Raw genomic sequence first — 15,879 nt, forward strand, 5'->3', positions numbered from 1 at the left:
TAGAAGGAGCCTGGTTCACCCTTTACCTCTGAGCAGAACTACACCCAAGAATGCCTGACAGACAAGAATATATCCCAGTTAAAAGCAAAACCAAAACAAGTCGATGAAAGTATTCCACAATGGGTTGTATACCCATTTTAGTATTGAATGTCTTGTTATTATTTAATGTTATTATATTTAGTGCTTCAAATGGGAAGGAACCTTTGTTCACCTGCCCCACTTTTTCAGCAGCAGCAAACCCCCTGGACAACTCCTACTCACCATCTCAACTCCCTTTCACCTTTGTTCCCTTTTTCCCACAAATTGAAGAAAAAGTCAACAGCCACAGTATTGACTGAAGAAAATCATCCTGCTTCTCCCCATCTTTTTTGTTTTAAATACAAGCCTTCCTTGTGTGCAGTCTAACATTTCCCAGCTAGAAAAGAATCCTGCTTACTCTGCATCTGCTTTCAATGGTAATGGAAACTAGATGTTCACCATTGTCTCAGTTAGCATTGTGTTCTACTGGGGGTAACCAACCTACAGTGGCTTAAAGAAAGAGTGTTTGTTTGCCTTAACTAGAACTCTGAAGGTAGACTATCCAAAAGAGTCTACAGATAAATGATTAGAAATAGTAAGAGAATTTAGCAGTGATGCTGAATATCATCAGATCAGTATACTAAAGTTATTTGTATTATTACATATCAGCAACAATCAGGAAATTAGATTTTAAAATATACATAATAGCAAGTACCTGGGAGTAAATCTAACCAAAGATATGTACAACTTCTATAGAGACAACAATAAGGCTTGAGTAAGAGACATTAAAGAAAAGCTAAGTAAATGGTGAGACCTACTACAATTCAGCCCACATTACACGTTCTGCTCTAAAATATTGAATAAGACGTCCTCAGTGACCTGCCTGGTTATAGCTACAATGGCATTAAATATAAGACCTGACCTCCACTGGTAAACGTGCAGTTGTGTGGCCACTGTGTCTCGTATCTTCATTCCTTCTTATTTACATCTCAGTCCCAAAGTATAAAACCAAAATCGGGTGGCCCTTGGGGCTGTCCCGGTGGCTCAGGCAGTTAGAGCTCCGTGCTCCTAACACCGAAGGCTGTTGGTTCGATTCCCACATGGGCCAGTGGGCTCCCAACCACAAGGTTGCCAGTTCAACTCCTCGAATTCCGAAAGGGATGGTGGACTCCGCCCCCTACAACTAAGATTGAACACGGTCCCAGATGGCTCAGTTGGTTGGAGCCTGTCCTCTCAACCACAAGGTTGCCAGTTCGACTCCCGCAAGGGATGATGGGCTGTGCTCCCTGCAACTAGAAAACGGCAACTGGACCTGCAGCTGAGCTGCGCCCTCCACAACTAAGACTGAAAGGACAACAACTTGAAGCTGAATGGCACCCTCCACAACTAGGATTGAAAGGACAACAATCTGACTTGGGGGAAAAAAAAGTCCTGGAAGTACACACTGTTCCCCAATAAAGCCCTGTTCCCCTTCCCCCCACCAAAAAAAATGGGTGGTCCTCAATTCTAAGATCTCTCTATATCTGATTCAACCTCCTACACACACCCTATGAATCAGGAATAACCCTATTCAATTGTAGGGTCCACGAGGGCAGGATCACAACTGACTTTAACTGCTCCAACTTCCGAGACTAGCAGTACACCGTAGGCATTTAATAAGGACTTGCTGAATACATGATTGAATTAAGCTGAAAGTGAGCTATTCTCTAGAAATCAGGCCAAGTAGTTGGCATAAAAAGATTTGTCTCAGGGTTGGACTTCCAGTTCAAAAGAAGTAGCCTCTTAATCTTTGGGACCATGTCCAGTGTTCTAGGTTTGTTTTCTCAGATGTTTTCTGCTTCCCATCTCCTGCCATGTGGTAATTCAAGTACTTCGCTCTTGAACATGAACTCTTGGATTGAGGGAGATAAACACAATGGGAAACCAGGGGGATAAACATACGTACTTCTGAATAGAAATTTTGTTTTTGTTCTTTTGATTCCCAGGTTTCCCTCATTTTTGATCATGGCCATAGACTTAGACTTCCTCTTACGAATTTTATTTCCAGATTCATTTGTCCTTGGATCAATCATTATATAACCTTGTTATCCATTTTCTCTACTGTATGGGAGAAGTGCAAATAAATTCTATTTGCAGAAAAGCTTCTGAAAGTCATAACTTATGGAGAGCCTGTGATTCATAGAGCTTGTAATGTCAGCTCTCATTAAACCAATGTCTCAAACTACTAAAGTGCAATGATTATATATAAATAATTTTCACAAAATTCTTTGTTCCCAATAGGTCATGGATGAGATAGCAGGGAACTTTAGCAAAGCAGTTCATGGTTCACATGCTCACAACAAATTACAGAAAGCTTGCGAGATACTCCAGAAGCTGACAGCCTTTATTCCAGGATTTTCTGAGTCAGTTCAGGTAAGCAGAGGATGATTGAGAGGGAACAGGGCCTGAGAAAGGGGAAAGTGAAAAACAGAAAAAGTATAACAAAATAGAAAATATATATATAATCTGGAGATTACTCTCTGTATAGAATTTAACCATTATAAATATTTTGTGGAGACTCAATTTAAATATTAGCAAGTATAATTTATACCTTTAAAACTCAAGATTGTGAAAAAAAATTGACCACTAGTGACATTCTCTGACATGCTGTGTTTATTTTCTTTTGTTCATTTGTCATGTTACTGCCTTTCTGATGTGTTTGTTAGGAACGATCATGGGAGACAAAAGTAGATCCACACTTTGCCATACAGTAGTGCAGCCTTGAAAGAGGCATCAAAAATCAGTACCCGCATGATATTTGCATTTGTTGGAACCACATTTGCCACTGTACTTCCCCTAGTTATTCATGCCTCTTTCTACTCCCTACACATGAGTAAATTAAGGTGGTAGGATTAGTGAGAACTTTAATTTTCTTTTTTCCATTTTCTATATTTTCAAGAGTTCTGCAGTAAGTACATAAATGCAGTCTGTATTGGTTTTTTTGGACTTTATAATTATTGAGCTGATACATGCTTGTACTTTAAAAAAATCAGAACAAAACATATAAAAAGCAGAGCCTTCTCCATCTTTGTTCTGCCAACCTCATTCTCTAGATGTAACCAGTTGTTAGTCTTAATTTGCTGCGCATAATCTTCCAAACTTTTCTTTATGCATACACAAGTTTGTTGGTTTGTTTTGTTTTAACAAAAATGGGGTTAAAGTATACAGATTTTTCTGTCCCTTGATTTTTTTTCACTTAATAAAAAACATCTTGGCTATCTTTTCATGTCAGTGCAAATCACGTAATTGAACTCTTTATTCTTAATGTCCATTTGGATATTTTTCACTTGTTTACCCACGCAAATAGCATATCTGTGGACATCCTTGTCCTTACATCTTTGAGCACTTATGCATATATTTCTATAGGCAAGAATGCTAGAAAGAGAATTGATAGGCTTTTACATTTTCAATGGATGACAAAATTACCCTCCCTTCCTAAAAGGAACTGTTTTACATTCCCACTAAGCTTTTTCCCATACTTTCATTTTTGCCAGTTTTAAAGTCAAGAAAAGAAAGAAAAGCATTTTATTGATTGCTAAGGAGGTTGAACATCATTTTATGTATTGTCCACTTTTATTTCTCCTCTGAATTGCTTCTTCATATTGTTCATCCATTTTTCCTCCATTTGGGTTGTTTGTCTCTATTTGTCCGTAAGAGAGCTTTATTTATTATTGATGTCATATATTTTGCAAACGTTTTGTGCCCATGTCTTACTTTTAACTTCATTTGTTTTTTATTTTTGTATTTTATTTTTCACATCTTCTAGCTTGCTGAGGTTTTTCATAAATGTAACTGTGAAAATAAATGACATTTCAAAACAAAAATAGTAGTAGCTACAGTGAATATTCAGTAAATATCTGTCAATTGGTTTATTTGACTTGTTTTACATGAGAACAACCTACAGAAAGTAGAATTAGTGCTTTGTGTTTTGTTTAGAACTTCTTCTTGATTTCTATTTTAAGTCTGTCTTGAATGCTTTTGAGGTCCTCGATGCAAAGGGATAGCCTACTCAGTTATTTCAGTCAGCATTGTTCTTTTCTTTGGCATTCCTTTTTTAAGCTTAGTTTTGTTCATCTGACATTTGATCTATTTAATCACTCAAAAAGGGTTATGTCAGTTTCTTAGAATCACCTGAACTACGAATCCTCCCCGTAGGTAATATATAATAATATATTTTCCTTCCCTGCCAAGTTGTAATATTGCTTCTTATAAAAATATATTTGAAATGTGTAACAAACTTTGAACTCCTGCTAAAAAGAACACAAATAAATTGAAAACAATCATAAATAGTTCAGGGATGTATGTTTGCTTTTTAAAATTCCCAGGTCAACTCTCTTATTTACCTGAATGAGCGGTTACTGAGGAGCCCATTTCAGAACAACAGCACTCTGGATTTCAAAATTCCTGTGGCTGTCTGCCTCTTTCACTCCCTCAATGTAGTAAAAGCTGATAAAGCAAGTCAACCAAGATCCAAGCATGACATTGAGGACGTAAGTGCAATATATGCTGCTGGCCAACTCTCTTTAGAAACTTTAATCTTGACAGATCCAGGTATCACACAGCCTCTCCCTAGACTCTCAAGAAAATACAGCTAAGCCTTCACCACTGAAGAGACTGCTGTCAAGCCTGATGGGGCCAACGCTCTATCCGACTAGTGAGCCAAGACTACCTAGTGCTGTAATCCAGTAGAAAGAAATTAGTAATGTGCCTACCACACAGGAAACACTCAGTCAATTATATGTGCTATGCACATGAAAAGATGTTCAACATTATTAATCATTAGGGAAATGCAAATCAAACCACAGTGAGATACCATTTCACATCCAAAAAGACAGACAATAACAAGTGGTGGCAAGGAGGCAGAGAATTGGAACCCTCATGCATCATATATTGTAACATGATACAGCTACTTTGTAAAGCAGCTTGACGGTTCTTCAAAATGTGAAAAATAGAATTACTATGTGACCTAGCAATTCTACTCCTTGGAATATACCACATATGTCCACACTAAACCTTATACACTTCTATTCATAATAGCATATTCAAAGAGCCAAAAAGTGGAAACAACCCAATGTCCATAAGCTGATGAATGGATAAATAAAATGCAATATGTTCATATGATGGAATATTATTTGACAACAAAAAAGAATGGAGTACTGATACATGCTACAAGATAGATGAACCTTGCACATTATGCTAAGGGAAAGAAGCCAGTCACAAAAGACCATATGATTCCATTTATGTGAAATGTTCAGGAGAGGCAAATCTATAGCCATAGAACATAGATTAATGGTTGCCTAGGTCTAGGAGAGATGGGGACAGGAGAATGGACAGTGACTGCTACTGGGTTTATTTTAGGGGAGATGAAAATATTCTAAAATTAAATAGAATATTTAGTGTGCATACACTAAAAAACATTGAATTGTATACTTTAAATAGGTGAATTGTATGTGTAAATTTCATTGCAATAAAGCGTTTTTAATAAACAGATCTAGGGCACTTTATATCAGGAGGCAAAAAAATATGTATTTCCTTCAGTGGCCCTCTTAGCTGATACAAAGTATGATGAGTTTTTATGCAGACTGCAAGTACTTTCTATGGGTTTTCTCCAGTTAATGTCACCTTTCATTATATTATCTTCAAGATCCCTTTTCTCCTCCTAACCACCTCCAAATCATTATTTTACTAGCACAATACACTGAGGTCACACAAGTCACATGTTGTTTCCCTCTAAATGCAGGTAGAAAATATTATGAAAATGTCCTTGCTGGCCCTTAGGGAGAGCCAGGAAGCACTTCTACAGCAAAATCAGTTTTCTGAGTCTTCCGTGACTTTGACCTCTTCCGTCGCTACCCTGATGCTGAGCAGGTAACAGAGGAGGAAGGAAAGAGAAGAGTTTCATTTTAGTTTTTTGACCTTTATGAAACATACAGAAATTGATTTTCATTTAACTTCTTTTTCAGTAGCCAAAACATATCAACTTTGCCTCTGAGTTCGTACACTCTCGGTTATCCAGCACCTGTGAGGTTAGCCTTCCCATCAGCTTTGGCTTTGGAGGAGCTCTTGAATAAACACCCAGGAGTTAATGTGCAAGTGAGTGTGAAATTGATTCTGATGAAAATGAAAATGGGACTTGATGGCTGTAGGCATTTGGGTGAAAAGAATGCACTGTGAAATGTAAGCTGACCAGACCCAATGAGAGAAAGTTGTGTGCCATTAATTTCTATTTTACATTGACATGAATGGAGGCCTCTTAAAAATCATCCAGTATAGAGGTTGAGAGCATTAAACAGACTTCTGGATTTAACTAAATTTCTGTATTATGACTTGAATTGATATCAACTCTTCACTATTTCTACAAAGCTGGGAGTAGCTGAATAATTATTGACTCAATATACCAACCTAGTCTTATCAGTATATTGTAGTTCTTTCAGCAATTACCTAACAAATGGAAGTAAGATTGTTGCCTTATCCTGGAAAGCAGAATACTAACTTCCTAGTATAATGAATCCTCCAGGTATAAAAATATAAAAAATAATAATTCTGAGAGTAACAAGTAAATGACTCATCTTTAATTAATTCTTTCTTATGTGTTGTTATAATGAGAAGTATTTCATTTGCAATATTAGGAAGGGGATAATCCCAACATTTACTTTAACTTATGCTATCTGATACTTATCACCTATCAGGGTATTATTTATAAATACTTCAGTAAATGATGAAACTAGAGTTTTCTTGTCTCCAGGTAACAGGACTAGCTTTCAATCCCTTCAAGGATTTTGATGACAGGAACATTGTTGGAAGCATCGGAAGAGTATTACTAAGCTCTAATCACAAATTGCTCCAGGTCCATAATTTAATGGAAGACATTGAGGTATGATTTGATTACTAGGGAATAAAATAGAAGAGAATTGGAATTTCTGGAAAATAGAATAGAAAGATGCAATACCCTGAAGAAACTCATTTTAGATTTATGGCAGTGCCATGGTTTTGTTATTAACACTTTTACTTAGGAACTTCTAGAAAGAAGTTAGGAGAAAGTGTTTTAAGTCTCAAACTATATACTCTTCCTTAACTCCTGGCACCATGTTGTCTACTAACATTCAAAGAGGGTGACCTAGCAAGTTTCATTTCATTGTCACTGCAAAGGAGACAGAAAGACATCAATGGATGGGCCATCTTAAACTTGAAGAGTGATTAACTTCTTATTCTAGATCATGCTCTGGAGAAATGCTAGCATGGAAACCCATCCCACCATCCTCAACATAAGCACAGGCCATTTTACTGTCACGGTGAACATCACTTCCCTGGAGAAATCCCTAATAGTGTCCATGGAGCCTGAAAGTCCCCTTTCAATGACACTGTACCTGGGGTTCCAGCATCAGCCTAACCACACTTACTTCCACCTGAACATCACTCTTCCGAAGGATCAGGTCTGGCAGAAAGGTAAGACCCCTTTCAGATGTTAGCAGTTGACTTTGTAATACATTTTTTTTCTTTGTTCTTAATTAACTTTTTATTTTGAGATAATTGTAGATACACATGCAATTGTAAGAAATAAAATGGAGAGAGCTCATATAACTTTCACCCAGTTTCCCCTAATGATAACATCTTGCATAACTACAGTACAGTATCACAGCTGGGAAATGACATTGATGGAATGCACTGACTTTCACCAGTTCTCCAAGCACTCGTGTGTGTGTGTGTGTGTGTGTGTGTGTGTTCTATGTAATTTTATTACATATGTAGATACATGTGACCATTTTTTAAAAAGATGGATTATGAGAGTATTTAAAAACAGATGGATTGTGGGATAGATAGAAGTATATACAGAGGGTGCCAAAAAACTGTATACACATTCTAAGAAAGAAAAACTATTAAAATTATAATACTCCATATATACCGATAACAAAAGATGAATACAAGTCACATTTGACGTCTGCAATTACAAGAGGTGCTCAAAGTGGTTACCATCAGCGTCCAGACACTTCTGACTATGGCAAACTACTGTTTGAGCAACGTTGACCAAAGTGTCTACTTGTATACATTTTTTTGGCACCCCTGGTATATGTGATAAAGCGAATTTAGTAAAATGTTAATTGTGCAATCTTGTTAGTGATTATATGGAAGTTCACTGTAAAATGCTCTCGACTTTCTATATAGTTGAAAATTTTCATAATAAAATATTGAGACTCCTGCAGAAGTAAAGTTTCAGCACAATGGGTCATATGTATTTCAAACTTTATATATCATAGTTGAATATATATATATATGTATATATGTATATACACATATATATGTACATATATGTATATATGTATATATATATATATAATTTATATTTCAACTTTATATCTAATCCTAATTTGGGTAAGGCCCAGAGATAGCTCAGTAAGTCTTGGTATAAGATCATATAAACTTTAAATGCAACTGAAAAGTCTTAATAAAGAATTACCCTTTTACATTAAAAAAATGTTGGGAAAAATAATCAGAGTGAGTAAAGCATGTGACAGTGTCCCTTCACGACAGTCTTCCCGTATTGAACGAGCTTTTCCTGGCTCTCGCATAGGCCTCGCTAACACAGGACAAAGCACCGGAGGCAGTGACTCCCACTGCCCAGCTGCCAGCTACCAAGTTGTGTCTGCATAACCACAGACTCTTTCCTGAGTCAGAACATCTACTCTGTTTTTCTTGCCAATCTTGGCAAAAAAAATCGTGTCTCTTGGGGCTGGAAGAAATCTTAGAGATCCTTTAGTTTAGACTCCTTGTTTGAAAGATAAGAAAACTAGAGAGATTGGGTGACTTGCCCTGAACAGCTGCCTGGTGACAGAGCCAGGCCCGAAATCAGGCCTCTGGCCTGCAGTCCGGGGCTCCTTCCCTGGAACCACTCAGTTTCTATCCTGGCTTCGTCCTTGTGTTTCTTTTGTTACCTAGGTCTTCTAGCTACTGACTTTTGTGTGTGATTTAATGTTTCTAAAACTCATAATACATTCTAATTCATTAAACCTGTGTTTTCATTTATCAAAAGAATATGATTTTTTACTGGGACAGTAGTAATCCAGAGCCCTGGATTGTATCCCTGGTCATTTTTTAAAAAAGCATTTGTAACTCTTAGTTTATTGCTTTGTTTATGATATAAAATAATAATAGACTCTTCAGAAGAAAGGTTCTAATGGTATTTTTCTCGCCTGCGCAGTGCAGTTAAGCACTCTGCTTTGTTCTCAGATGAGGAGTATACATGGGTGCTGAGTCCAGAGAGTCTACAGTATGGGATTGGCACCTACTACATAACAGCTGTGTTGAATACAAGCAAGGAGCGTGCTCAGCAGGCGTCCACCCTGTTCTCCATCATAACCGCCGTCACTCAGTGCTATTTCTGGGACAGCCACAATGGCACATGGAGGAGCAGCGGGTGTCAGGTCAGAAGTCATGCCACTTCTCTGCCCCCTTCTACCTTAGCTGGCATTAAACATGGTGCATCTGTTAGCTCATTTCCCTCAAAATTGTCAGAGAGGAAATAGAATAAACCAGCCCAGGAAGAAGGAGGAGGGTTTGTGTGTGGGCTGGGCAAGAGTGTCTCTTCGGAGCGGGCTTGTGCTTTATGTTTGTAATTTTTGTTTTCAAACATGAGTCCGCGGTGAATGTGACAATTCTAGATAAAATAATAAAAGCAGTATAGGGAAGCTGTTAAATTCTACTAGTGTTAAATATGTTGTGGGTATAATAAAATGAACTTCCTGCTGAAAACAAGGGAATTTTTGTACTTAAAAATAAACTATAGGGAGAGATAGTTAACTTTATAATCTTTTATTATTTTATTTCTTATGAAATAAAAAGATTGGGGAGGGCCCAGCCCGGTGGCTCAGGCGGTTGGAGCTCCGTACTCCTAACTCCGAAGGCTGCCGGTTCAGTTCCCACATGGGCCAGTGGGCTCTCAACCACAAGGTTGCTGGTTCAACTCCTGGAATCCCACAAGGGATGGTGGGCAGCGCCCTCTGCAACTAAGATTGAACACGGCACCTTGAGCTGAGGGGCCGCTGAACTCCTGGATGGCTCAGTTGCTTGAAGTGCTTCCTCTCAACCACAAGGTTGCCGGTTCGATTCCTCGACTTTCGCAGGGAATGGTGGGCTGCGCCCCTGCAACTATCAACGGCAACTGGACTTGGAGCTGAGCTGGGCCTTCCACAACTAAGACTGAAAAGGACAACAACTTGAAGCTGAATGGCACCCTCCACAACTAAGATTGAAAGGACAACAACTCGCTTGGAAAAAAGTCCTGGAAGTACACACTGTTCCCCAGTAAAGTCCTGTTCCCCTTCCCCAATAAAATCTTTAAATAAAAAAAAAGATTGGGGGGGAAAAAATAAGCTAGCAGATTCTTGTACATTCCAGGCCAGATGGGGACAGACTGTCACTTTCGTGATTATTGCCTAGCCCCAGGTGTCTGCCCACTTTAAAATGGCACTATACATTTTCACACTAGTGATTCTGTGAGATCCTGTCTGGTTTAAGTCCTGGTTCAATTGCACAAAGAATGTGGTGCAACGTTCTGGAAATCATGAGTCTGTTCTTAATCTGAGAACGTGTCATCCAGATTTGGAATAGAAGGAAAGAGGATTCTCTTAAAAGACACCTGCATAGCCTCAAGCAGTGGTTGCTGGGATCATCTGGAGCCTACTTCTCAATCAGATCCTGAAACTGGAAGCTTGTTAAATAAAATGTGGATTCTGTTGCAGTGAATCTGGGCAGGACCGAGATTCTGCCTTTCTAACAAACAACCAGGTGATGGCAATGCCGCTGGCCAGGGAAACCACACTTTAGGAAACAAAACTTGAGAGCTTTTCTCCTGACACAACAATGCCCAATGATTGCAAAATGCATCAGGAGATTTCCTGCTTCCTTGAAGCCCAATGTCGTGTTTGCATCTGTGAAAGAAACAGAACTGCAGAGAACGGGATGAGAGTTCCTCCAAGGGCAGAACATAGAATAGGCAATCAGAACTTCACCTTGTGTGGTGGAAAGAAGTTAGTCATAAAGACACTATTTTAGACTTTTCATCTGCATAATTAGAAATGGAATTGGTGATCCAACCTGGAATTAGAATCTATTCACCTAGTGACATTTTTAAAAACATTTTTTGAAGAAATAAAGAAATGACATAGGCAAAGTTATACTAAATAATATAAAAAACATTAAACCCACCACTCAACTATCACAAAATTAGTGTTTTGCTCTATTTAGTTCAGATTTTTAAAAATAATAAAACACTCAGATATAATCAAACTCCTCCGTGTATCCTCCACGGATCTCATTTCTTCCCTCTCCCCAAAGGGTAATCACTGTCCTGGATTTGGTGTGCATATTCATTCTTCCAGCAAATATTTACTGAGCAGCTCCTACATGCCAGGCCCAAGGCTAGGAAACAGAGATGCAGTGATAGGCTAGACAGTATCCTCACAAGCTTGCATTCCAGTGAGGAGACTGACAAAAGGTGACAAGTCCGTGTTGTTTTGGTCTTTGCGTAAATGGCATCACACTATACATGTCCTTCTTTAACTTTTTTTCACTCAACATTTATTCATGTTGATATACGTTCGTTTTAACTGCTGCATTGTGTTCCACCAGTTTGCCTCTACTTATTTACTTGTATGTTCCGCCATTACTGGACATATAGGTTGTTTCCATTTTTTTATAGTTATAAACAGTGCTGACAAAAATATTCTTTGTCATATCTCCTTGTGCACATGTGCAAAGTCCCCCTAGGGTATATATTCACAACTAGAATTTCAGGATTCAAAGAGTCTGTGCTTCTTCAGCTGTACTAGAAGTTGCCAAACTGCAGTCCACATTGGCTATGCCCGTTTACACTACCACCAGCCGTGAATAAGCCCGCTGGACATCCTTTTCCCACACTGAGTTACCTGTGTTTATGTTTTATGCTTCTCCCTTCCTGAGCACTCTGTTCAGTTAGCAACAGTGTCTTGATTCTCATTCCAGGTTGGCCCACAGAGCACAGTTTGGAGGACTCAGTGTCTCTGTAACCACCTGACCTATTTTGGCAGTGACTTCTTCATTGTGCCCCGGACAGTGAACGTGGAAGACACAATCAAGCTGTTCCTTCGCGTGACCAACAACCCTGTTGGGGTGTCGTTGCTGGCCAGCCTTTTAGGATTCTATATGCTCATACTTGTGTGGGCTTGGAGGAAGGATCAAGCAGATATGCAGAAGGTGATGAAACTTTGATTCCAAAAGCTTTGCCACAATGTCTTGAGTATGTTGAACAAGATGGAGGGAAAAACACCTTCATCAAAAGAGGCAGATCACGTGGTTCTAGGTAGTGTAGAAATTCAGGTGGGACTTTTCTTAAATTTCTCTTCTTATCTACTGTCTAAACACTTAACTCGGTATCTCCATTTTTTTTTCTTTCAGCCAAGGTTGAACCCCCATACGATTCATTTAGGTTAGGAATAAGCCAAAAGAAGACACCTAGAGAACGTAACTATAATCAAATGCAAGTTTATCTCACTTTGTACACAGGATTTGAAAGTTATGTGTAAATCAAATTATAATTTAATTGCAATATATAAGAACCTGTGAGAATGCTTTTTCTGAAACAAACAAAATATTCTTTGATAACAGCCTGTCCTTAATTTCTGTTCTATATCTTTCTTATTTTTGTGTTTTCTGACACTTGGAAATTCTAGAATATACAATATGTCCATTTCTTTGTTGCCATGTATATGGAATTGGCAGTTTTAGTAAATAAAAATACAGGACACCCAGTTAAATTTGAATTTTAAATAACTAGTGAATGCATTTTTAGTACAAGTATGCCGAAAGTTATTCATTGTTTTTCTGAAATTCAGGTTTTCACTGGGTATCCTGTGTGTTGTCAGGTAACTCTATGTGGGTGAGAGGGACGTGGAAAGATTTAGAGGCCCAAGGCCTGATCTATTGATTTGATGACTTTCCTTTCACAGGTATAGACCCTGGCCTTTTAGCCCTCATTCCCCTCTCATCACTTAGCTTAGGTCTGCTTGTCTGTTTCCCTCCTACCTACACCCCAGCCGTCGGGTGGCACATCTGCAGTAGTGTGTCCTCCTGTGTCTTAGCTGGAGGAGGCAGCTCCACTGTATTCAGTAAAGGTCTGCCAATTTTCTTGGTTCTGCTTTTCTTGCAGGTGAAGGTCACTGTCCTGGCTGATAATGACCCCAGCTCTCAGTTTCACTACCTTATTCAGGTCTCCACTGGATATCGAAGAAAGGCCTCTACAACAGCTAAGGTGAATGAAATAAATGTTTTTCATTCATTGCTCTGTGTCTTCTGCCACATGAGATACACTGACTTAGGGATATGCCGGTGTCCTGTAGCATTTACAAGAGATCACAAAGAGTGATATTTCCTCATTCTAAACTGTAACTCTGAAGGGCCCTCTACACTTGTCTAAGATCCCAAAGACTTCAGCTCAGTACACTTTTCTCTGCCTTCATCTTTCTCCTTAGGGTTATACCCAAAGAATCATGTTAGAATTTCCTGTATTTTATCTTTCCCTATCACGTTTTAGGTGATTATCACCCTCTATGGATCAGAGGGACGGAGTGAACCCCATCACCTCTGGGATTCCCAGAAGGCAGTCTTTGAACGCGGGGGACTGGATGTCTTCCTCCTCAGCACTCAGTCCTCTCTAGGGGAACTTCACAGCCTTCGGCTCTGGCATGACAACTCAGGTGACAGCCCTTCGTGGTACGTACCTGGATCATGCTGGCATGTTGTTTCTTCGCTGTGGATGTTTAGCATTCTGGGGCAAGTCTAGCACGTCATCACATAAAGTAGCAATAATGCTTTGGGCCAAAGAGTAACAAATGACTATTAGATTTAAATTTCAAAGCTGCCTATAAAGAAGAAACCCTGGAAAGCAATATGGAAAATTAACAACATGATTTTTTGTGGATGGTAGAATGATAGATGTTTTTTGTTTTTGTGTGGTTTTTTAATTTTCATTAAATGTTGTCATGATTGTGAAGAGAAAATCATAACAATGAAATATTGAAAAGATGCTCAACTTCATTAGTCATCAGGAAATGCAAATTAAAACCATAGTGAGACAGCACTAAACATTCACCAGAATGACTAAAAAGTCTGACAAAACCAATTTTGAGTGAGGATGGGGAGCAGTTAGAGCTCGCAGAAAACTGCCAGTGGGGTTGTAAAATGTGCAGCTACATTGGAAAACGTTTTGTCAGTTTCTTATAAAGTTATACATTTACCATATGACCCAGACATTCTGCTCCTAGATATTTATTCAACATAAATGAAAAACTATGTTCATCCAAGACTTATATGTTCATAGCACCATTATTGTTAGTAGCCAAAAACTAGAAACAACACAGATGGCTATCAGATGAATGAGCAAACAAATGTTAGTAAATTCATTCAATGGAGTATTACTGACAAAAAGAACAATCTGCTGATATACCCACCGTGGATGAATTCCAAAAAATATCCTGAGTGAAAGAAACCAGACACAGAAGAATACATACTGTATGATTCCATATGTATGAAATTCTAAACAAAGGCCACCTAATTCATAGAGACAGAAAGCTGGTCAGAAAAGCTCACACGTGGGTCTAGGGGTGAGCCTGAGGGGAACGGACTGAAAAGGGGCACAGGAGAACTTTTGGGGTGATATCTTGATGGTAGTGCTGACACAAGTGTACACATTTGTCAAAATGCATTGAACTATATTTTTTAAATGATAAAAATATGTAAATTACACCACAATACAGTTGATTGGTTTTTAAAGTACATGTATAGGAAAATGTCTAGAGCTACATATACTAAATTATTATGAGTAGTTGTCTCTGGGTAGTAGGATTATGAATTTTTAAAATTTCCTTCAGTATATTTTTAAGTATTTTCAAAATTTTTAACATTGAATTTGTACAGTTACATTAGATTCTTTTTTTCTCACATATGAAAGAATAAGAAAATAAAAGTTCTGGGTGGTGAACACACAATGTGAGATATAGATGATGTAATACAGAATTGTACACCTGAAATCTATGTAACTTTACTAATCATTGTCACCCCAATAAACTTTTAATTAAAAAAAAAAGAAAAGAAAGAAGAAAGTTACACTGGAAGCACAAAAAGCCCATGACTAGTTTCCCATCAGTCAGAAAATGAACATTTTCTTCCCTTTTATGCTCTGCTCTTAAATGCAAGCTTTATCTGCACAAGATGCACTAGCTAACTTTAAATCAAATAAACTTAGTCTCCTGTGATTTTATAAACTGCCTCAATTAAAGAGTCCTTAGGAATATTTTAGCTTTAAAGGAGCCTCTATTCCTCATACAGAAAATAACTTTGACCTAAAATTAAACAAAGATTTTGACCAGAGAAATTGAAGTGGTTTCATGTCATGACATTAGACATAGACTCTTGGGGAAGTAGCATCATCACAGTAAAGGAGGAAGTTAACTGATGAATTGCAAGATGAAGTCAAATAGCTTGGTTAGTTAGGTGTTCCAGAGAACAGGTTTGTGGACAGTTGAAATTAGTGGAGAAGTTAGACACATGGTAAAACATTATGGTTGGAAAACGGACAAAATCTCAGGGTCTGTGGCTCTATGAAGTCAAAACGAAGCCACAGACCCAAATAGAATAGGTCATTAATATAAATGTTGACGACCATGTCCCAACCCCCCATATCCACCCCCTCAAACACTGGTGATAAAAGTTAGAACCATATGGGATACTTTTAGAGGTGGCAGGGCTGTCACAAGGAAACTTAAAGAATATATACACACACTGGACTATTCA

General features: G+C 38.3%; 1 protein-coding gene across 1 annotated transcript in view; it reads left to right on the forward strand.

Annotated features, from left to right (window-relative positions):
• PKD1L3 (polycystin 1 like 3, transient receptor potential channel interacting) overlaps positions 1-15,879 on the forward strand; it is a 64,667-nt gene that overhangs the window by 13,600 nt on the left and 35,188 nt on the right. The window contains 10 exon segments of the mRNA XM_081031719.1: positions 2,299-2,430; positions 4,383-4,547; positions 5,798-5,925; positions 6,021-6,150; positions 6,803-6,931; positions 7,272-7,503; positions 9,283-9,476; positions 12,055-12,285; positions 13,238-13,339; positions 13,622-13,800. Of these exon segments, the coding sequence (XP_080887845.1) occupies positions 2,299-2,430; positions 4,383-4,547; positions 5,798-5,925; positions 6,021-6,150; positions 6,803-6,931; positions 7,272-7,503; positions 9,283-9,476; positions 12,055-12,285; positions 13,238-13,339; positions 13,622-13,800 (1,622 nt within the window).

This window comes from Rhinolophus hipposideros (assembly GCF_964194185.1).
Source record: "Rhinolophus hipposideros genome assembly, chromosome: 21".
NCBI classification, from domain to species: Eukaryota; Metazoa; Chordata; class Mammalia; order Chiroptera; family Rhinolophidae; genus Rhinolophus; species Rhinolophus hipposideros.